This window comes from Drosophila mauritiana, chromosome X (assembly GCF_004382145.1).
Source record: "Drosophila mauritiana strain mau12 chromosome X, ASM438214v1, whole genome shotgun sequence".
Taxonomy (NCBI): Eukaryota; Metazoa; Arthropoda; class Insecta; order Diptera; family Drosophilidae; genus Drosophila; species Drosophila mauritiana.
In genome coordinates, this window is record NC_046672.1 from 6446652 (window position 1) to 6468732 (window position 22081).

At 41.5% G+C, this 22081-nt stretch overlaps 2 protein-coding genes across 3 annotated transcripts; one reads left to right on the forward strand and one right to left on the reverse strand.

The window, feature by feature from the left end:
- Positions 1 to 145: 145 nt before the first annotated feature.
- Positions 146 to 2522, reverse strand: LOC117147880 (RNA polymerase II elongation factor Ell). The gene has a single exon (XM_033314963.1). It carries the CDS (start codon positions 2261 to 2263, stop codon positions 1310 to 1312), a length of 954 nt encoding a protein of 317 aa, XP_033170854.1. The 5' UTR covers positions 2264 to 2522; the 3' UTR covers positions 146 to 1309.
- Positions 2523 to 3560: 1038 nt separating this feature from the next.
- On the forward strand, positions 3561 to 21882 carry LOC117146947 (mediator of RNA polymerase II transcription subunit 15). Of its 2 annotated transcripts, XM_033313602.1 has the most exons (9): positions 3568 to 3619; positions 4099 to 4406; positions 13417 to 13931; positions 16300 to 17357; positions 17418 to 17516; positions 17583 to 17699; positions 17764 to 18711; positions 20043 to 20102; positions 20168 to 21882. In XM_033313602.1, the coding sequence occupies exons 3-9, from the start codon at positions 13758 to 13760 to the stop codon at positions 21132 to 21134; spliced, it is 3423 nt and encodes a 1140-aa protein (XP_033169493.1). In that variant the 5' UTR covers positions 3568 to 3619; positions 4099 to 4406; positions 13417 to 13757; the 3' UTR covers positions 21135 to 21882. The 2 variants fall into 2 exon arrangements, with proteins under 2 accessions (XP_033169492.1, XP_033169493.1); XM_033313601.1 differs by having other exon boundaries at positions 3561 to 4406.
- The last annotated feature ends 199 nt before the right edge of the window (positions 21883 to 22081 follow it).

Genomic DNA, 22081 nt, shown 5'->3' on the forward strand with positions numbered 1-22081 from the left:
GTTTTGTTTGTTGGTTTTTTCTTGTTGTGTGTTGTCATTGTTAGTGTACACGAATATTACAATACACAAAAATGTATCTCAATCTTAAGTCTTAAGGCAAAAACAATTTATAAACGTATTTAGACAGGAGTAAAACAATTTGAAATTTCGACTAGAACTTAATGGTTACACTTTATTAGTAATAATTAGCATAATATATATAAATATATATCATGTGGGCCCGCGCGGAAGTGTCTACAATCCGTCTAAGAACATGGGCGTGGGGAGAGGCTGAGGATATGGATAAGGATAAGGTCTAAGGAAAGTGGGCGGTTGGGTGTCGGCTGGGGAAGGAGGAAGGATTGCGTGCTTTAACAAATATTGCGTTATGTGCCTGGCTACGGATCATGTGTGTATGCTCCAACTATATATATATATATATATATATATATATAAATTTGTATATATACATATATTTATGTGGGGGCTGCCGAGTGTGTGTATATTATCCTTATGTGAGTGGCGCTGTCCGTTTTGGGTTACATGCCTTTACCAACTACACACACATATGGGGGTTGTTCGTCACTAGGGTGCCTCAGTTGTTGTGGAAAAATACGATTTTTGAATGTTATAGCAAGTTTCGCCCGAGGATTTCCTCGAAAGGCACTTGTTGCCTCGTCCATCCGCGATGCTCAGTAATTGTTTTAATATTTAGTTTTTCGGGTTTCTTCTTGTTAAGCTTGGGAGGTGTACCTCAGTCGTTGGCGATTTTCCCTCCGTTTTTTATTTACAGTGAGGCACCCTGGCGCTGTAAGCTTCCTTTTTCCTGGGGGAGTGGGGGTATTACTGCCCTTTTTTGGGGGCTCTATATGTGTGGCAATGACTATGCTAGTGCATGTGTGTGTGTGGGGGTGGGGGTGTGTGTGTGTGTGTTTGGTTTTTGTGTCGTGTGTGTATACATACCGTACGAATATAATGCATGCATTATAAAAATACTTTACTTTATGATTACATTACGTTACTTCATCTTGTTAATTTTTAACTTAAAAAAAAAATTGCCTGGCTTTAATCCTAGAGTGCCTGCTGCCTATTCATTTGCAAGTCCTCGAGAATCCTCCTGGTTTCGGACTGGTTTCCTTATCTCAAACTTTTTTCTTATAGGCTGTATACAATATATATATGTATATATATATATATATTTATATAATTTGTAGATGTGTCTGTGTTCCTCTGCCGATCCTGGCCAGCTTTTCCTGCTGCTCTGCCGGAGAGCCAGCTCCAAATGGGCGTCTTTGCCTTAATCCAGGCTAACCGATTATACGATCCTCCATTAGTAACCCTTTAGCCTGTCGGCCAGCGGCGGCTTGATGACCTTGGGCGCACTGGCCCGGGCGATTCGCATCCGTTCGGCGGCTTTGGCCAGCCGCTTCTTGCGCTCCTCGACGGTTTCCGAGGCGCGTCGCAGTCGCTGCCGCGCTGCATTCTTCATCAGTCTTAGGGTTCTTTGTACTTCCGTTTCGTTCTGGCGTCGCACTCGATTCGCCTCCGCATTCTTGGCCAAACGCACGCGGTACTCGGCCTCCGATTCCTTGGCCCGTTTGTCCCGCATCCGGGCGGCGTTTCTCTCCAGCCGCCTTTCCCTGGCCTCAATCGATTCGTTGCTTCTCCGGCGGGCGGCCTTTTGCGCTCTCGAGGATTGGCCCTGCTGCGTCACTGACTGCTGGGCGCTGAGATGTGGCACGCCAAGATTGGCGAGGCCCGGAACGCCACCAAGTTGACCGGCCTCGACCACAACGCCAGCGGACAAATGATGATGCAGGGGATGCTGCTGCTGCTGCTGCTGAAGTACCTCCTGGTGGGGATTGCCCTGCTGTTGCTGCTGCTGCTGCTGGTGGGGATTGCCCTGCTGTGCGAAGTTGTTCTCGAGGCTCAGCACCGCCGTTCCGGACGCACTGCCACCGCTGTTCGCCGCACTTGCTGAGGCACTGGCTGCGGTTCCCGCGGATCCTGATCCCGAACCCGAACCGGACACAGATACGGAGGTGGCTACGGATGAGGCAACGGCTGCCGCCGCGGCCGCCGAACTCGTATAGTTGTTGTACTCTAAGAGGCCCCGATTGCCCGAGTAGAGGGCATGGTGCATGGGACTCTCATAGCTGAGATACTCCGGCTTGATGAAGAACGGATCGCGGGCGGTGAGCGGCGCCGTCGGCGAGTTGAGGAAGTAGAGGCGACTGTGGTGCTCGGTGGTAATGCTCCCTCCGCCACCCACACCCGCTGACATCGGGGGATTTGTGCGCTCGCTCGCGACTCGCCTTTGGGATCCGGTTGGTGGTGCTTGTGATGGTTATTCTTTGACGGAAGTCAGGTCCCTCCGTGGTTCAACCGTCGTTCGCCCTTTTCTTTTTCTTTCCCGCGCGCCGGGAATTAACACAATTAACTGGCCTGGGCAAAAAAAATGTGGCGAGTAAACAACAAAAGCGACATAACTAATCAATATGGAAAAAAGCTGTAGAGCTGGTCCAAAATAGCTTTAAAAATAGCTTTCAATTATTTCGCGGAAGCTTTCGGCGCAGAGTGACCGACCATCAAAGGAGAAATAATACCACAGCCACATTGCGGCACTCCCCTACTTTAAATAAATCTTGAAAACAATCCTTAACTGAAAAACAAATGCATGATCCTTTCTGTTTAGTGGTAAAATATAAATTCATAAATTTTTACTGCACAATATTTTATATTTTCTTTTTTAAACATTTAGGTACAATGTTAGTTAACGTTTTGAACATCATATGTAATGATATTTTGTATGCAATGCAAGTGGTTTATAGAGGTGACATTTTAAACAATGCATGCTCTTTGTGTTAAGATTGCACTATTTGTTTAAAAGTTGTATATGTTTTTAATAAAGCAATAGAATACTCTTTACAAAGTTCTAAAAGTTGAAGTTTTAAATTTCTTTATTCTTAGATCAATTTTGGTTATTCTTTGTTAGCTTAATATATTTTCAAGGAAACGCGAAAAATTTGATTGCTCACATATACGGACGTTTTATTACAATGTTCTTTGATTAACATGATACCCTGCTTTCATTTTAATTTCGGTATCCAGAATTTCAAACACATACATGATTATGTTAATTTATATTCAGCGTTTGCATTATACATATTTCTTCTTTGAGCTTGGTATCCCATAATAATAATTATAGTTCAGCTCTTAAGCCGCTTCAAACCGCGTGACGTCACATCCAACGCGTTGCGGTTGCACGTAGAAATGCTCGCGTGCTCCTTACTTTAGTTACTTTATGTCAGGTTCTCGTCACGGAGCGAAACTTTTAGGAATTTGCTACACAGTAATAAAATTAAAAATACTACATCATCAAGTTATTACGATTTTAACGTATATAGTCAGCGAAAATGGAATTATAAAATTTCATAGTGGCACATAAGAATAAATTGAGCTGTGTAACTAGCCGATGAGTAGTGACACGGGCGGCGAAGTCGGCTCACGCGACCATTTCTGGTAGTTGAGTGAATGAATGGTGGAATGACAGCACACGCCATGTTGTACCGCATTTTTGTTTTGGTTCTCGACGTGAACGGACGTGTGTGCTCGTGTAATGCGGCGCCAGTTGGCACAGGTAGCGTAGTTTACCTTTGCCGCTCTACAAAAGTCAAATAACAATAATAACAACGACGACGATAATCGCAAAAAGCAACGACAACTGCAACAATAGGCGCATTCTTAATTGTGTTTACCTTTGATTGTCATTCGCCAGCGATTCACACACACAAGCACACACAGGCACAGAGAGATAAACATACATTTTATAACTGCGATTTGACTGCGTGCGTGTGTCGTCGCGTCCCCCCAACCCTCTGAGCACCTTGCTCCCAGCCCCCCCTGTACGCTCATCCTTTTTGTTTGTTTGTTTTTGGTTCTCGTTCTCTCGGCTTTTCCTTCAATTGAATGTGCAGCGAAAGGAAAGGCATGAAGAAAAGCCAAGCGCAAAGCAAAGAAAAGCAAATGTAAAGCAAAGAACAAATCAGATCTGAGCAACGGTATTCAAATTTATATAAGCACTAACATAATTAACTATTCTCGCATACAAACATATAGAGACAGATAAACAGACATTCAAGGCAACTGCTTCAAAAAAGCAGTTAATAATAAATACAACAATTTTACACATTCACATTCCATTTTGATTCTGTTGTGTGTGAAAAACTTATAAGAAAAGCAACAAAAACAACGCGAAACCAACGGCAAATAACAAAAGTATCAAACACAACAACAGTAAGCCGCAGCAGCAGTAACAACAACAACAACAGCAGCAGCAGCAAGCAGCATAGCAAAGCAGCGAAGTCAACGTCAAAGAAGAAGAGGAAGAAGCAAGATAAATACATAGCAATTTCGACTAAATAAAGGTATGTGCGACGACGATTTTACTTGACTTTATTATTACTATACTACTCGCTAGAGCGAGAAAGCCGTATAAGCTACATACATACATGCATATATATGTACAATCAGAGACAAACACACATGCACACATTTTCATTATTAGTTTAACTCTTCAATTTATTATTGTTATTATTGCTATTGCTATTGCTTTTCTATACCCGTCCCGCTCGCACGCTCCTTGTGCTCTCCTTTTGCGCCGCTCTGGCTCTCTCACTTTTCTCTCATTTTTCTTGGCTCTCTCTTTCGCTAGTTCTTATTAAAATAGTTACGTTAAATCAGTGCGTTAACTTGTATTCGTGTGTATGTCTGCTGGTGTGTCTGTATGTCGGTATCTGTATCTCAGTATGTCTAAAGATTACGTTTTTTGTTCGTTTATTTTTTTGAATATGCCTACGAAAATGTTTAAGACACTAAGTGTGTGTGCGTTTCTCCGTGTTTATTGTTCTTTCGTATTTGATCACTCGCTTGATAAAATAGAGAAAAACAACAAGTCAGGTTAAAATACGACAATGTCGGTATGTTTTGTATCTGTAAGTGCCCTCGCATCTGTATGTATGGGTGCGTTTGCATTGTACATAAATTGAATTAAGTGAAATTTTTGTTGTTGTTTTCGTTAGCGGAAATTTCTACACCGCATGTTCGGCGATCACTAAAAAAAGCCGAACTAAAAATCAAACAAGCACACGCATGCACAACGGTTACTCTAAGGCAGTTCCGATAAGTTATTACTTTGATGTCTGAACAAATTCCGATTGGAATCTCGATCGTTATGCAACATTTGAATGTAGAACTCTCGAAAAGATATCGGGTACCTAAAATTAATTACATACGTCGAGATAGCCACCTAATGTTTTTCCCATTAGTTTTGTTTCTTTTTCTATACCAATATAGAATAGTCCACGTACAGTGTTGGCTAATGCGCCATTTAGCTAATTGATATTCCAATTGGTTTCAAATTCGATCGTTAATTTGAAGAATAATAATAAACAGAACATAGCTTTAACTTTAATAGTATGTGTGTTGGATAATTTGTCACAAGCTTGTCATTTTCTATTAATAAAAAATTGCCTTGAAGCCGCCGATGTTTAAATAGTTTTTTGTTACAATGCCCCAGATTTCATGCATGACACTTGTTAGGGAAAATATAATTGTTCTCTGGTTTGTTTAATTGTTAAATAATTCGATAAATACGCATATATTTGTACCCAATTCGACATGAAATTATAAAATCCATCGAGCTTGGTAAATTTTAAACAATGATTACCATCTTTACCATAAGCCATAATTTGCGTGCTAGGCACTTAAATGCGATAACTTGATATTCCGCTATTAAAAGGTAAAAGATTCCTGTTTTCTGCGAATGATCATTGCAACCCCTTTTGTGATCCTTTACTTTGTTCAGGCCCTTCCCTTTTTTCTATAGCTGGCATAGCTGGCATTTGCAGAAAAAAGAAGACAAAAACCCACTAGACGAGTGGAGCTGCACATATTTGTTAACATTACCATTACCATATCCCATTTCCAATTTCCAAGCTCGCTTCTCTGTGACTCAGAAACAACAAAAACAACAAGCGGAGCTCAAATAAAAACTGCAACAATAATAAGGCAACACACACACACACCTATTTACAGCTGGGTTCAACATGATAGTGCTGCTTTAATGCACCCATATGTATTTTAGTATATGTTTGTTCAACACTTGAAAAAATACGCCATGGTTCAGGGATTTGTTGCTAGTATAATGACATTTTGAAATATTAAAATGTTGCATGTATAGTTTTCAATTTATAACTTTGGCAATATAGTTGTTCATATTGAAACATTCAAAATGTTGACATAATATGTCGAAGAACATTACAGCACCACTATTTTTGTGGACGCAGTTGTTTGTGGTGGCCCATGCACAGGTACACTCAAAGAAACCAACAATAAAAACATAGAGTTGCCGATATGCATATGTAACTACTCGAGTATCATTAAATGCAGATCTCTATAAAAGCATAAAAAACGAAGTCGAAGCGAGAAGTGACTTTTGAGTGCGGTTTTTTTTTCATATCGTATCGTTTCGTTTCGTTACCAAGACAAGCAGACAAGACACACAGCCAACAATCCATAATAATCTTCCCGTAATTTATAGTCCAAGACAATTTATGTAATTTACAAATACCAAAAACGAAAGAGACGGCAAAAGGCAAAACTAAAAAAAGGAAAAACTAACCAAACGAAAGACGATGAGAGCGAATGCAACTGCTGCAGCCAACTAACGATAATAACAATAACGAATAAAAAAATTTAATAAAAAAGAGAGAAAAACACACGGTGGAAAAAAAACAAGGCAACACACACGGCAATAGCAATAAACAGCTACAGCAATAGCAACAACAATAGAGCAGCGTACTAAATAAACAATTCAACAAATTTGATCCGAGGCAAGCACACACAGATACACACACCCGTAAGTCCACTCACACACAGGCACACACACTCGACAATCATAGACAACTCACACGCACATAAAAATGCATATGAAGAAAAAATATGTAGGTATGTTTGAATACAAAATATACGACAAATGTAAGTGCAGTAACAGAAAATAAAGAAAAAACTGAGGAAAATCAGAAAACACAACAAATGCAGCCAAATCAAAAGACAAAAGCAAAAGGCAAATAAAGCGCAAAGTCAAATGTCGTTTAAGTTCCAAGACTTTTTGCTTTGTTTGTTTTTGCTCCTCAAGTTTGGTGAACGCATAAAATAAGTAAGTAGTGTTGGGCCAAAGTCCTAGAACTCGACTATGTGATACCCCTACGAAATTGGGGTGTTTTGAAAGGCATCTCCTATTGTTTATTTTTTCGAGTATAAAGTGTACTGGCATATCAGCATATTTAGATTATACAATAACTATAATTCTGAAAACTGGTTTTACAAATACAAATTGCAGTTTCAAGAAAACCACATATGTATTGAATCACAGAGCTTTCATATTTTGTAAATTAAAATAGCTTTGCTAAATTCCACTATTTATAGGACTTTATTGTAGTATTTGCCATTATAACTGAAGATGGGTAAATGGCTAGGCACCAACTTGCAAGTCATAATGTGCGACCTTTCGAGATAATAATCAATCCAACCCTTGATACCCCGTATATCAGAATCGTCTATAAAAGTCTGTAGAAAATGTACAACTTGAACCCATAAACTCTCGCACACACACACACACATGGAGACAGATGCTAGCTTGAATGTGGTAATTGCATTTATTGCACGTGCTCGTGCTATCTCCTTTGCACTCGTCGCACCCGTCTCCCTTACTCACATTCGCACACAAGAGTCAAGTAAAGCACAAAATGTAAGGCCATAAAAATATTTTTCAAGCTGTAAACTTTTCTATGCTGCACAGTTTCTTTGGGTTCTTTTCTTCTTTCTCTTTCTGTGGTTTTCCGACGACCAAACCGCACCAAACGATCTCCTCCCCATTCAGCCAGAACCCCCCTCGCCCACCCAGCTACAGGGTATCAATCAAGCGAGCTTTTGCGGTTGGAGGATTTCCACTGCGATTCCCCTTGGTACGAACAAATGAGGTCAAAATAATAGTAACCCTGTTCTCATTGTCGATCCAATTTGCTGAATTTATATATATTTAAATTCTTGCAAGAAAGTGTCAAAGTAATTCTTCAAAAAATTCTCATTCATTGTTCAACAGGGTTATAGCTTAGAATTAATGTCACAAGGAATTTAAACGAAAGGTCAAGGATCACGTTTGTTTTATTGTTTGAAAGGCAGTTCTTATATTGGTACTTTATTGCACTGGGTCTTCAAGTTTCGTGAGATTCTACAGATGCATCCTAAAAATAGCTTCTCAATTCATTGTTTTATCGGAATTGGTTTCTTCCGGTTCTACAAGACAATGTCATATTCTTAAGGCTCCTATTATGTTGAACACATTTGTGTGTGTGTGTTTTTTTTTTTTTTTTTGCAACGCTGTTGGGAAGATGTGAAGAGAGGGCGCTGCATCTTTGATGCTTTTATGGGCAAGTTTGCTGCATATGAAACTTGTCTATTGAGCGCGCCTGGTTCTTTCTTCTGGCTGGTTTCTTTTCTTGCTTCTGGGTTCGTGGTTCTTTCGCATCGGTGTTCTTCGGTTCTTTGGTTCTGTGTTTGCTATTCGCTCCTCTCATCTGAGGCTTATCTTTGGCCATTGCCAAGTTTTTCATCTAGTTTTTGGCCTGGCTTTTTCCCCTTGTTGCCAGTTTTGATTCCTGTTCTTCCAAGCTGTTTCCTTTCTTCTCGGCACTCCCACCCGCCCACACGCAATTCCTTTTGTGGAAGCGGTCTGTGGACTTGGCTTATAGCCCCTTCGTAGCGCTAGTTGTATATATTTCTTTTTCTTTTTTTTTTTTGATTTAATATCCTTGCTCTCCGTCATCATCATCATTGCCATAATCTTCATTATCACCGCGCTTCTATTTGTTTGCTTAACGCTTTACTTTGCACGCATATAAGTCTATTTCTTTTTTGTTTTCTTTTCAGTTCTGTAGAATTTTAATCGTAATATTTATTCGAGTGTTTCCGCGAAACGAAAATATCAGCATTTATCTAGGTTTGGTTCGGTGGTACTCTTATGTATGTGTGCATACAATATCGGGGCACAGTTGAGTAAAATTGTTTACATAATCAGATAAACCTGATACCTAAACGCAGCTATCGATATCGAGCGACTATCGAAATTAATATCTCGCCAACTGACGGCAAAGAAATAAACAAAACATACAAACAAACGTCCGACACATTACAATCTTCTCTTTAATTTTTTATTATGGTTGAACTTGCAGATGCTTGTGAGTGCACATTTCCTCACACAGACACGCTGGACACTGTAATCACTCGTGTGTGTGTGTGTGTGTGTGTGTGTGTGTGCTGGTGTGTCTTCTTCCGGAGCTATTGTTATTGCAAGTACACGTAAAATTATTGTTCACGTCGCACATTGTCGTGAGTTTGTAATTACCAACCTCACCTCACCTCGATTTGCCATCTCTTTACCACCGACCGTTCATATGCGGTCTCAATGTGCAGCACAGTGGTTGCTGGCTAAGTGAGACAACCTGCTTCGCTGACCTGTAGATAAGAAATGTTTCAAAATAACGCAATGGAACAAGCCTAAGTTCTGGTCAAATAATATGCCTAAGATTACCTTATCTTGGATTTCAATAAGAACTGATTACAAAACATTTCCAACCTAATCGAAAAGATCATACATACATGCATACACTTTATCGGATCGAAACAGCAAAACCTTCTCGATGTTACACAAATACAATATAGTATATTGAATATACCCCGTTCTCCTGACAGTGCCGAGTATTAAAATAATAAACACATCTAGAAATCGGGCCTTGCAATCAGTATATCATTATTTATTAATGGTGTGAGTTTCATCAACAATTTCCCACTTGTAAATCGGAGAACGGGTTAGTGAAAACAAGCAATAGGCACTATCGTGTTCATAGGAACACTTTTTATTAATTTTTGATTATCATATTGGATGGGAATTGGTGGAGTTGAACAACTCGAACGTGTTTTAGAAGCAACTTCCGAGGCATCACTGTAGTTGTCCATGCATGTTCATATGTCTGTGTAAGTCGGAGATAGGAATAATGATATTCTTTTTGGGGGCATTGCATAATCAGTACAATCTCTTTAGCTTGCACCCCCTTTTCCGCTTTCTTTTCTCACAACTGTCTTCCTATCTCTCTGCTGGCCGTATCTTTCTTTTTGCCCCCTAAACTGTTGCATGCAGGAGTCTCAAATCAATTATGAACATAGCAATTTGTTATGCAAGGCCACGGAGGGCTTTGTTGCCCATTTTCCCTACTTCTTCGGGTTCTTGATCTGTGATCTTCAGATGGAAAATGGCAAAAAAGAATGCCGGTAAGCTTTCAGAAGAATTGCCCACTTCTTGTTCTTCATGTGCTTATTATTTGGAATACTTTCTAAGTCAACGACAGCGTTTAGAATTTATCCAGTACTTCTTGCACACACGTTACGAATACCGATAAAAGAGTTTACTTTGTCATTGCGCGTTCTGTCTTCAATTCTTCTAGATGTGCTTCTTCGTCTTCTCGACGTTCTTGTGCTTCTATTCTGTTCTATACCATTCCATAGCCGTCCGCAAATATGCTCACAAATATTAAATTCTGTATGGTACGGTGCGGTATGCTATATCTGTATGTCTGTATGTGTAGTAAAAACCCACCATCTACCGCCCACCTCCCACCTCCCACCGCCCCCTTGTAAGTTGGTCGTTCGTGTGCGGTGTATAAATTTTCTGTGGAACTGTACAATAGCTAAAATAATCATAAAAAAGAAATAACAAAGTTTTAAGTTCCACAGTGTGAGTGGAGGTAAACCAACAAGCAAAGGCAACCAACACACATGTTTCTCCCTGGGATATATGGGATAGTAAGTGTAAGTAGTGTGTATTTGCTTTTCTCGACGCGACTTCTTGAATAGTTGTAGAGTAAAGTTGTTCAGTTCAGTTCAGCTGAGTTGAGTTGAGTTGAGTTCGGTTTGGTTTGGTTTCGGGTTCGTTGCTGTTCGTGTTGGGGTTCGCCTCGGTTCGTTTGGAGCCTCGACTTCGGCTCAACGAATTGAAATCTTCTCTCTCTCTAGTCTCCTAGTCTTGTCTTTGTGCAGAAGCAGAAATCTCGAGTTTCTTGACTTTTCTGCCTGCTTTTCCGCTCGACTCTTACGCACAACACAGAGCTCCTACATCCCACCTTCCACCTTCCACCTCCCCCAAAAACCCTCTTCTCATAAGTAATAAGCATTTCGTTTGTTATAAAGTTTTTTTTCTTTCATGCTCCGTATTCCGTATATTTCCTCATATGTGTAAAACCGCGACGTTTCCCACCACCATTGCTCCGCCCCCCCGCCCCTGACCAACATCGGGCGTCTTTATATGGGTTTCATTTTTATTTAATTTTTATTTTAAACTTAAACAATGTCTGGCTCTGACTTGAAATGGCAATTGATAGAGGTGGAAGCGAGAGGGATAGCTCCATATGCGGGCCGCTTACAGAGCACAGACATGGAAACTATTCATATAAAGTCGAACTTCCATAATTCCAACCACCATCTGTCTCATAGAAATTCAAGTTTCTTTTAAAGATTATTTATGGAACGCAAACAAGTTTTGTTTCTCGAATTATTTGTAATAAAAAAAGTGGTTCCAGTTTTATAGTGTACGAACGCTTTGACTTTGACATTTTCGTACTTTGAATTCGTTATAAAGTTACATTATTCAATATATACTTCAATTAACTTTAAACGCAGGCTCTGAATTCGTATTTATGTTCCAATAGGCCTTGATAGGACGTTGTAAAGTATGCAATGTATTTTGTATTTTTGGTTTCGACCATTGTTAGTACTGTGTGATATTGAAACATGTGATTATGATAAGAATCAAGCTTGAAATTTATGTAAATCTTCAGGGGGGATATTAAAGATACCACCTGAAACTACTAATTTAATATCGATGATTTTTGTGTTTGGAAGATCGACTTTGTTCACATCTTGGCATGCATTTACTACTTTACGGAGTGGGAGGCGACGGGGTTTAGCACTCGTTGTACAAATATGTATTGCAAATTGCTTTGGTCTTTTTACCAGTTCCAGTTTCCAGGTGCTATTCCCCTCTCATGTTCGCTCTCGCTCTCTGTGCATCATTATGCGAGAGCTCATTCTTGTTCTCTTTCCCCAATGCAGATGGGGGGGTTAAAGAGAGATCGCGCTGAAGATCAAAACAGAATTTCAATTTGCAAACTCATGTGCCTAGGATTCTTAACCCCCCATTGCCCCCACACAGACTACGTCTTTTTGCTTTTTTCTCTTCTTTTTCTTTTTTGGGATATGATTTTTTGCAAAAAGTTCTGGGGAGGCGAAACTGGTTGAGAATTTTTGCATTCCAGTGCTGAACTTGAATTGCATTTGGAATTTGTTCGTAGTTCTCCGTGCTGTGTTCCACGCATTTTCCATTTCCGTTCGTTCACCTTGTTCTTTTCAGTAGTTGTGGGGGTTTGGGGCCAGCAAAGATGGGGAATGGGGGGAGTTAAATTGAATGAAAACGTCGATAGTTCGATGACTTTGCCGCTGGCTTATCGATGACACTGCTGATTTATTGATCGAGATGCGTTTATCGATGGAGCGAATAAGGCGAACTAAAACTTAATTGCTCAACTAAATTACAGCAATTTTTCTCATTCCATAATGTGCGAAAGAGCGCGAGCATGAATTTATCGTACTTTGTGTGCTTTGTCTTCCGCCCTATCTCGTCTATAACCCCCCCGAACCTCACCCCCCCACCACACAATTTCAACTTTGTAGATATAAAGTTTATTTCATTTCGTTTCGTTACGATTTTTGCTATTATTATTTGTTCGTGTCTCACTGTCGCTGTATCTGTGAGATACCCCCGTTGTAATAGTGTGCGTGTGAGGTTGTGTGTGTGTGCATGAATGTTATTTTTTAGTTTCGACTTGTTTTCTTTTGTGTAATTTTATTTTCGTATGTGCCTGTGTGTGTATCAAGTTCATAACTTTTGTACGTCGGCTACGACAGTAAGAATTGTTTTGTTGTTGCTGCTGTTGTTTTTGTTGAAATCCACACAATAAATATATGCTTGTACGTATGTTTGTACGCAGGGGGCAAGGAGTATGTTTGTATCAGTGTGCCATTGTGTTGTCATAACTGTGTGTGCCTGTGTTTTTTTTTTTATTTTTCACATTTATTTTCTAGTTTGCTCGCTCAGTGTTTTGTTAACTCTTATTTAGTTTTCTTTGCGTCTTAAACGTCGTTGCCTTTGTATCATATTTCCTTGTATGTATTTATTCTTGTTTTTTTCGTACACACATTTTTTTTTCGTTTATGCCCCATTATTAATAAATAGTTTTCTTGTTCTGCTCTGCATTCCCATTTCAGTTTACCAAACGTCGTCGGTACAATCGCAACGTTTCTTTTCTGCGTTCCGTGCGTTGGCTCTCCATTCCGTTCGTTCCGCCCGCCGCTCTCTCGCGCGAGAGAGTGCCACTTGTTGCCGGTCGTCTTCATCCCATCAATCCATCGATAGCGGACTTGGTTACTGATTGATCTGGTCCACCCACTGGCGGAGATTCGCGGTACGACGACGCTTAGTGGAAGCAGAAGGACCCAGAACCATTGGAAGGCATGCAGTTGATGGCCAGCGGTTACTCCTGTTACTCCTGCAGCAGCTCCATCTCCTTCGATTCCAGTTCCAGTTCCCTCCGTTCCAAACTCCCGCGATGGAGTGCGAACAGCCGGAGGTTGTGGGCGGAAGTGCGCCCCTATGTCGCATCTGCATCACCACCCACCAGCAGCAGAACAACACCACAACAGCCACAGCCAACCTGCCAATGATACCCATCTTCGGCGAGGATGCGCTTTGGCAGAAGATTACCACGCTGGCCAACGTCAAGGTGAGTGGAAATTGTTGAAAAGGGGGGCAACTGAAATGGGGGCTCACAGTAAAAAGGGGAGCAATCCGAACACCAAGAAAACCGGACGGAAGAGCAAGCAAGCAGGTGACGAAGAAGAAGCGGGTGAACCGAAGGTCAAGAATTGCAGACTTCCCATACAGTGGTAACACGCAAAAGAAAACTCTGTTACGAGTAGAACTATACAGTATTGCAACGTGTTGTTAAAAAGTTAGGCCCAAGTCTAAAGACCTACATACGCTGGCTTAAATAAGTACATTTAGTTTGCAGAACAGGTATTAGGGGTTTCCATTTACATAGACCTCTTATCATCTAGAGATGGTAAACTTTTTGATAAGAAATGTTTTAGGGCCGCTTTTATAATGGCTGATTAAAATAAACTAGCGCGTGGAGTGCCCTAATATTCATAAAAAACTGTTCATTGCACAAGGTGTACATTTATTTGTATAATATTTCCCAAGCGTTTTATAAATCAAACGAACGTTTTTTTTTGGCTAGCAACCAGTGTAGTTATTGATTTTGATGTTTTGCTGTGAATGGCTTGTTTTCTTTTCTATCCCATTGATTCTGGAGAGCTTTTCGAGCTGTTTGCCTATAAAATCGATCCTAATTTGTATTCCATACATACACATATGTATGTACATGCCCATCAGCGTTTCCAAGAGGGCTTAGAATACATCAAAATCGAAACACATGCAATGGCAGGGAGCAAATTGTGTTTGGTCTTATTCGCACATGCATAGTTGAGCTGAAAGATGTTTTTAGGGTGTATAGGGTGTATGTATTTATTTTTAACGAGGTGTGTCGACTATTTGAGCCCACTGTTTGTGTGTAATCCAAGATTGTTGTTGTGTTCTTCTTCGTGGAATACTAAAACTAAAAAAAGCAAACACATGAAAGTTATTCACACCAACACAGCCACTCGGCGTATTTATTATTCATATTAATTTTCATACACATTCGCCCGTACGTATGTACATAATATATCTTATATCTTATATCCGAGCCGCACAAGTGTGTGTGTAATTTGGAATCAGTTTTCATTGCTTTGTCTTGTTGCTCCACTCCTCTTTGGCCATTTATTCTGTTTGGTGTTTATTTGTTCGGTGGAATGGTTTCGGCTTCGGCTTTGGTTAGTTTATTTTATTCATATTGTGTATTGTGTATACAATTTTTTCAACGAGCATTTCATATTTTTTCCGTTTGCCGTTCGATGGAATTTCTTGTGGGTCTTGTCTTCGGATTTTGTATTTCTTCATTTCATTTCGTATCTCTTCGTTTCTCTACTCTGTCTTGTCTTGTCTTGGCTTTTGTAAAATAATTTACCGTTTGAATTGCTGTTTAGAAGTGTTTGCTTGTGTGTTTGAATGTTTGTATGTGCTTGGCTTAATTCCATACATTTTTCCTTTACTTAACTTTACAATCTTGGCTCTCTTGATGACTCTCTTTCGCCAGTTCTCCTAATCTCTGTCGCTCTCGTACACGAAAAGAAACAAATGGTGTAATAGAAAATATATGCCACCACACACAATCTTTAACTATATGGTTTGCATATATATAGATTTGATTTAGATACAAGAGCTAAATGATATTACATCTTTTTTTGGGATGCCAACTCGGTCCTTGAAATAGTATAGGAAATGTTATGCAACAATGGAGCCAGTACTTTTCGCTCTGTGTACTCGCTCTTTGCCCATTTTCCACTTTATGTTCGGCTTAGACGTTCGTTGGCCCCTCGATTCTGGGCTGGTAAGGGGCAAAGTAAGGGGTAAAGTGAGGGGCGGCACGTGAATGTGAATGGGGTGGCTCTGTGTGTTTTCTCGCCTGTTTGTCTTCGGCCCCTTATTCGCATTTGGTGCTTTTACAATTCATGTGCATATTTCAATTTGATTTTCTCCTTATGTGTTTTTCCTTAACCGTTGAAATGCTGCAATTTTCTGGTTTATTTGTGCAATTTTCCCACTTGAGTAGATTATGTTGCCAATTCAAGGAATTTTATGTTGTCATTGGGCATTCGTGTAGGTCTGTTAGCAATCTGGCAACGCCTGGGAATATTGTTGTCCTGCAATTTACATATATATTTTACAAGTTAATTTTAGATACAGAAAGAGTATTGCGTAATTACAGCTTGAAAATTTTACTAATTGTATTATGATCAAATTTGAAAATCCGTCATTTCCGTTTGTTGTCATGACTAATCACTGTGAATCACAGCGAGCTTTGAAATCGATTAGCGGTATTTTTCATCGATCTGGCAGTTTAGATGACCGTTACGTTTGTTAGCATAGATTTGTCAGAGTTTAAATGTGCATTTAAAGCCTATTTTCCCATGTTATTCTTTGCTTTCTAGATTAGCAAAAACGACACCCTACCGCAACAGGTGTGCGTCGGATGTGCTAAGACGGCCATATCGGCCTGCGTGTTTAAGAAGAAGTGCGAGGAGGCGGACAGTTTTTATCGCCAGCAACTGAGGCTCCAGAAGATCGAGGGCGCGGATCCGCTGGAGGCGAGTGCTGCTGCCGACCAGGCCAAGAGCAGCGGCTGCAGCAGTGGCAGCGGGAGCAGCAGCGGAAGCGGCAGCAGTTCCACCAGCAGCAGTTCTTCCTCCGATGACGAGGATGAGGACAATGAACAGGAGCAGGATAACGACAATGATGTCGTTGCTGGCGAGGAACAAAAGCGCCTTCAAAATGGTCATGGACAGACCATTAATGGCCATCGTGGAAATGAGGCTGATGAGATCCACGATGAGATTGATGACCATCACGAACCAGGCCTCAATGCCGGTGGAGGAGGGGATCTACTCCGAAACGGCATGGAGTTGAGGGAAGCGAACCACGACGATGACAATGATGTGGAGGAGATCAATCATTTAAATCCGCACCATAGCGACGATGGCGAGATCACCGGCCATGCCGGTCATCCCAAGGAACCCTTCGATTTCAATTCCATTCGCTTGATGCAGGAGTATATGCAACATCAGATGAACAAGTTTCCCAATGGCTCCGCCACCGGTCCTCCGGGACAGGACTTGGAGCTCGATCTCGACCAGCAGCACCACGACGGCGACGATGATGAGGATGAGGAAATGTCGCTGCCGCTTATACCAGAAATTGAATTGATCACGCCGGGTGATGAAGCTTTAGCGGATCCGTCGAATCCAAATGATTTGGTCAATGGAACCGGCGTTGGCGTGGTTCAGGCATTGCAGGATCCAGGTTTCCAATGCCCCCATTGCTACCAGATCTTTGAGATGAAGCAGATCCTCAAGGCGCACATGCAGAGCGTCCATGGAGCACCGGGTCCGGTGTACGAGTGCAGCAACTGCCGCAAGACCTACTTCTACAAGCGTTTTCTGGAGAAGCACATACGACGCGGTCGGTGTGTCAAGAAGCGTCGCAATCAAACGTGAGTGCGAAAGAATAATTTCGTATATGGACTTATCCATTGCATTTCTTGGGGTTTCAGTCGACCGATGCAGTGCTCAGATTGTCATGTCCTCTTCCCCACAGGCCATCATCTGGGTTGGCATAAGCGCACCGGCTGTCCTTCGAAGGCGGCCAAAATGTAAGTGATTCATCGGAAAATAACAACTTTATGTGAGTCAAAACATCTGGTTATTCCTCTTTATAGGCCACTGCAACAGCTTTTCAAGCAAAACATTGTGCAGTTCAATAATTTCCCCAAGCGGGTTGCCGCCGGAGGAGCACGCAAGCCTACGGCTCCCGATCTGCACATAAATAATCGCAAGTAAGTTAGAGATATTGCCTATAACTCGAGGAACTTTTCTGATGTTTTGTGTTTGATCTTTAAGACTTGGGCTGGCCAACAAGAGAAAGGGGCGCACTCGCATCAAGTTGGATGCAAAGAAGATTGCCCTGGCCAAGCAGTTGATATTGCGAGAGGCCACCACGACGGTGATCGCCAACGAGCTGAACATCTCGCGCACCTTCGCCTGGCGCTTGCGCAAAAGTCTGGTAAATGGAGTCAGTTTGCATGAGCGCGTTGTGGATCCATCGCAGGAGGAGCAGCACCTGCAACAGCTGCAGCAACAGCAGCATCATCAGCAAATACAGCTGCAGCATCACCAGCAGGAGGATCAGCAGCAGGCAGCAGCTGCTGCTGCGGCACAAGCGGAACGTGAACGCGAACACCATCATTTGAGTCTTCCCTATAGCCACCTCGGCTTGGGTCTTATCAAAGAGGAACGACAGGACAGCGAGGATGAGGAGCATCAGCATCAGCAGCAGCAACAGCATCATCATCCTTCGCATCATCAACTGGGCCTGGTTGATGAGTGCGGAGCGGACGAGATCGGAGCTGAGGAAACGGCTGGTTATATGGGCGATGAGGATGCCGTTTGTGGATTGCTTCACAATGGCTATGATCCGGATCCCGATTCCGATCACATTGATCACGATCCCTTCGAGGGCACCGAAAACAACGAGCACCATTCGAATGGTGGACGGCCCGGATCCGTTTCGCCCGCGCCGCCATTACAGCCGCCAACGCTGGGAAATTCTGGGATGCCAGTGCCTGTGCAGGTACATGCTGCCGCGCGACCCGATGTCGAGGCCTATAAACGTCTGCTAGCCGAGTCACAGCACTTCCCCCACATCGTCAACGCCCAGCAGCTGCAGATGCAGCAGCAACAACGCGAGCGGGAAAGGGAGCAGCGAGATCGCGGACGAGAGCAACTGCAGCAGCAGAAGGCCCACAACGGTGGAATGCCGATGCTAACACGTTATCCGCCCTCCGTCATGTAAGACATTTTTCTTAAACCATAAATCACGCGGTCGTAGCCATAAAAGCCGTTCAAGATTATTTAAATGCTTATGACATCGATTTTATTTAAGAAATCATAAAGGTATAAATAGTCTTATCACTCAAAATAAGTCATAAATATTTTAGCTACGATAATATGATTAGCGACCGTTCCTATCGAATTTTATAGTTTATTTATATATAACAGTTTTTATTATACAGTTTTTTAAGGCCGAACTCGAAAAATAGTGGTCTAAACGTAGAATGTCATACCTCGCTGAACTCGTGACAAAATTTCCAGTCGACTGATATTCAAAAATGGAAATTTAATTTTTGTACCATTTTTTGCAGAATTTTATGATGTTACCCCTTATCAAAAAATTTGCTCAAAAATTAGTTTTTTTGCCCTAACTTTGGAAATAAAGATCCGAATAGGGAATGCAATACCTCGTTAAACTCCTTATTAAATTTTAAACCGTATCGTGTTCAAAATTGTGCATTGTATTTTTTTGAAATTTTTTGAAAAATTTAACCCTTACAAAAATGGAAAAATGTACAGAAAAATTAAATTCTCCAAATCCGTAAAAAAACGATAGGAGTTATTAGCATTGGTAATTAGCTGCTAAAAACAGTTATTCTTTTAGCATTACGACTGCTTTTAGCTAAGCTATGGTGAAAAACTACGTAAATATCGAGTTTTTCGCAAAAGACGTTTTCCCGAATTTCTGACATAATAAAATCAGTTTTTTTGCAAAAATATTGCAAATAATGGTCCAAATATGGAATGCCATACCTAGTTGAGCTCGTATTTAAAATCCCAATCGAACTGTGTTCAAAAATGGCAATTTATTTTTTTTTAATTTTTTTGCAAATTTTTATGCAAAAAAAAAAATGCAAAAAGTGGTCAAAAATATTATTTTCCTAAATCAACAAAAAAGTGATACTATTGTTTAGAAGTAGTAATTAGCAGCACAAAACAGTTATTCCTTTACCAATGTGTTCATTTTTATCCAAGTTATGACGAAAGACTATATAAATATTGACTTTTTCTTCATAAATTCTTGCCTCGGATTTTCTGTACTAAATAACTTTGTAAATAAAGATCAAAATATGGAATGCAATCCCCTATCTATGTATGTGCGTCATATTATGGTAATCGATGAAATATTCCAAATTTAAAATTAGAACTAACAACAAACTAGCTTTCGTTCTCAGCTACACAAAACAGTCGGTTGAAGTGTATAAAAAGTGATAGCAAGAGATAAGATATATATTTACAATTCAAAATAGGCTCAAAATCTAATCGTAATCGTGTTCCCCATTTAATAGGCACGCCCTGCCCGTCAACCTGTCCCTGCGTTCCATGCCCCACATGAACAGCAACGAGAGGTGAGTTTCAAGCGAGTGCTCAACCCATTGAACACTTCCATTAAGTCTTGAATCTCCCTTCGCAGCAATGGCAGCTCCAGCAGCAACACTGCAGCTCCAGTGTCGGTTCCAGGCTCATCTGCAGCCTCGGCGACTGTAACGCCAACCGGCAAGAAGCCACGCAAGCCGAACGTGTTTATCGATGACGAAAAGTATGCCATGGCCAAGTTGCTGGTGGCCCAGAACTCCTCCACCATGGAGATTGCCAGGGCACTCAATGTATCCCAAATGACGGCCTGGAAAGTGCGCGATGCCATTCTAAAGGGAGTGCCGCTCTCCTACCGCAACAAGCGTTCCGATGGCAGGCATTCGGATGAGTTCAGCGTCAAGGAGCAGCAGCAACAGCTGCAGCAGCAACAGGAGCAACAGCAACGGCAGCAGGAGATGCAACGACAGCAGCAACAACAGATGGAGCAAATGGAGCGGCTTAAGCAGCAACGCCAGCAACAGGAGCTGCTACTTCAACAGCAGCAACAGCAGCAACAACAGCAGCAGCAGCAGATGCGCCACCACACACCAGCGGACACATCACACTATCAGCAACAGCAGCAGCAGCAGCAGACGACACCGAAGCTGCTGCATCCTCGCCGCCGCCTGAAGGCCGCGGAACGTGAGCTGCGCGACAAGGAGATCACACGCGAAATACTCGAGCTGATCAAGGAGGATAGCAACATTCAGTACTGGAAGGTGTCGGCCCGCCTGGCTGAGAAGGGCATCAATATATCGCCCTCGTCCGTCTGCCAGAAGCTCAAGTCGATGGGCATCCACAGGCGCTGGAAGCCAGGTGACAAGCCACCGATGCTGGCCATCAGTCAGCTGAAAGCGGCCACAGTGGCGGCCGCCGCAGCGGCAGCTGGCTTGTCCGGCGTCGGCGGTGTTGTTGGTGGCAGTGCTGGACTGGGTGGCAGTAGTTTTGGCCTGGCCGACGATGGCTTCGAGCAGCAGCAGTTCGACATGGGCGGGCCGCACTTTCTCAGTGCCTTCACGCGCTAGACGATCGACGAGAAGTCCTCCCCAACATATACATACATCTAGATGTTAAATATTACACTCATTGGAGTGTATCAGAATCGTAGGTCAGCAAGTAGGTTGAAGGGCAATTTATTTGAGGACATTTTGTGTTGGAAATTGTAGATCTAGAACTTCATTTCACATTTTCAAAGAAATTATGCAAGCCGACCATCTTATGTTCATAGGATCAAATTCTTGTAGGTACTGTTTGAAATAAGTAGAGAAATTGAGCATTTAAGACTTACGATTTCCAAGACAAAACGTCTGCATCGTGTCCGCAATTACTTTTGCGTTATATTAGATATTTTATTCGAGCCACCCAAATCCATATGCATAGATCAGCACAGCAACAACAACTTGTATTTTTTATATAGTATTTGAAAGGGAGAGCGCGCTTGAGATGTATTTGTATTTATAAACGATATGAGATAGCATATATGGTATGATTCTGTATTAGATTTACATATATATCCGATATATATATATATGCTAAGCATTCCTAGAATGTCACACACAAAAAAGATAAAAACACGCCCAAAAACACGTTCATTCCAAGTGAGGAAATAATTTCCTTTCTTTAATTTCCGCAGCTTCGTTTTCCTCGTCCTCCATTCACGCACACGCACACTCACATACAACACACATTTAGTTGATAATTTGAATAATTTAAATATATATATATATATATTTATTGATCGCATATCCTTGTGTGTGTGCTTTTCAACTGAGAAATGTATTTAAAGGTTTTCACCATGTTTAATTTATTTATTTTACTCACGCACGCGCGCACACACACACAAGCAATTACTGAGTACTGATCTATAATTTAGTTAAATTAATGCATCAAACGATTAAATAACAATCAGAACAAAACAAACGGAAGCAGAACAAACAGCAGCTAGATTGAAAGTTGAGAGAGCTAGCAACAT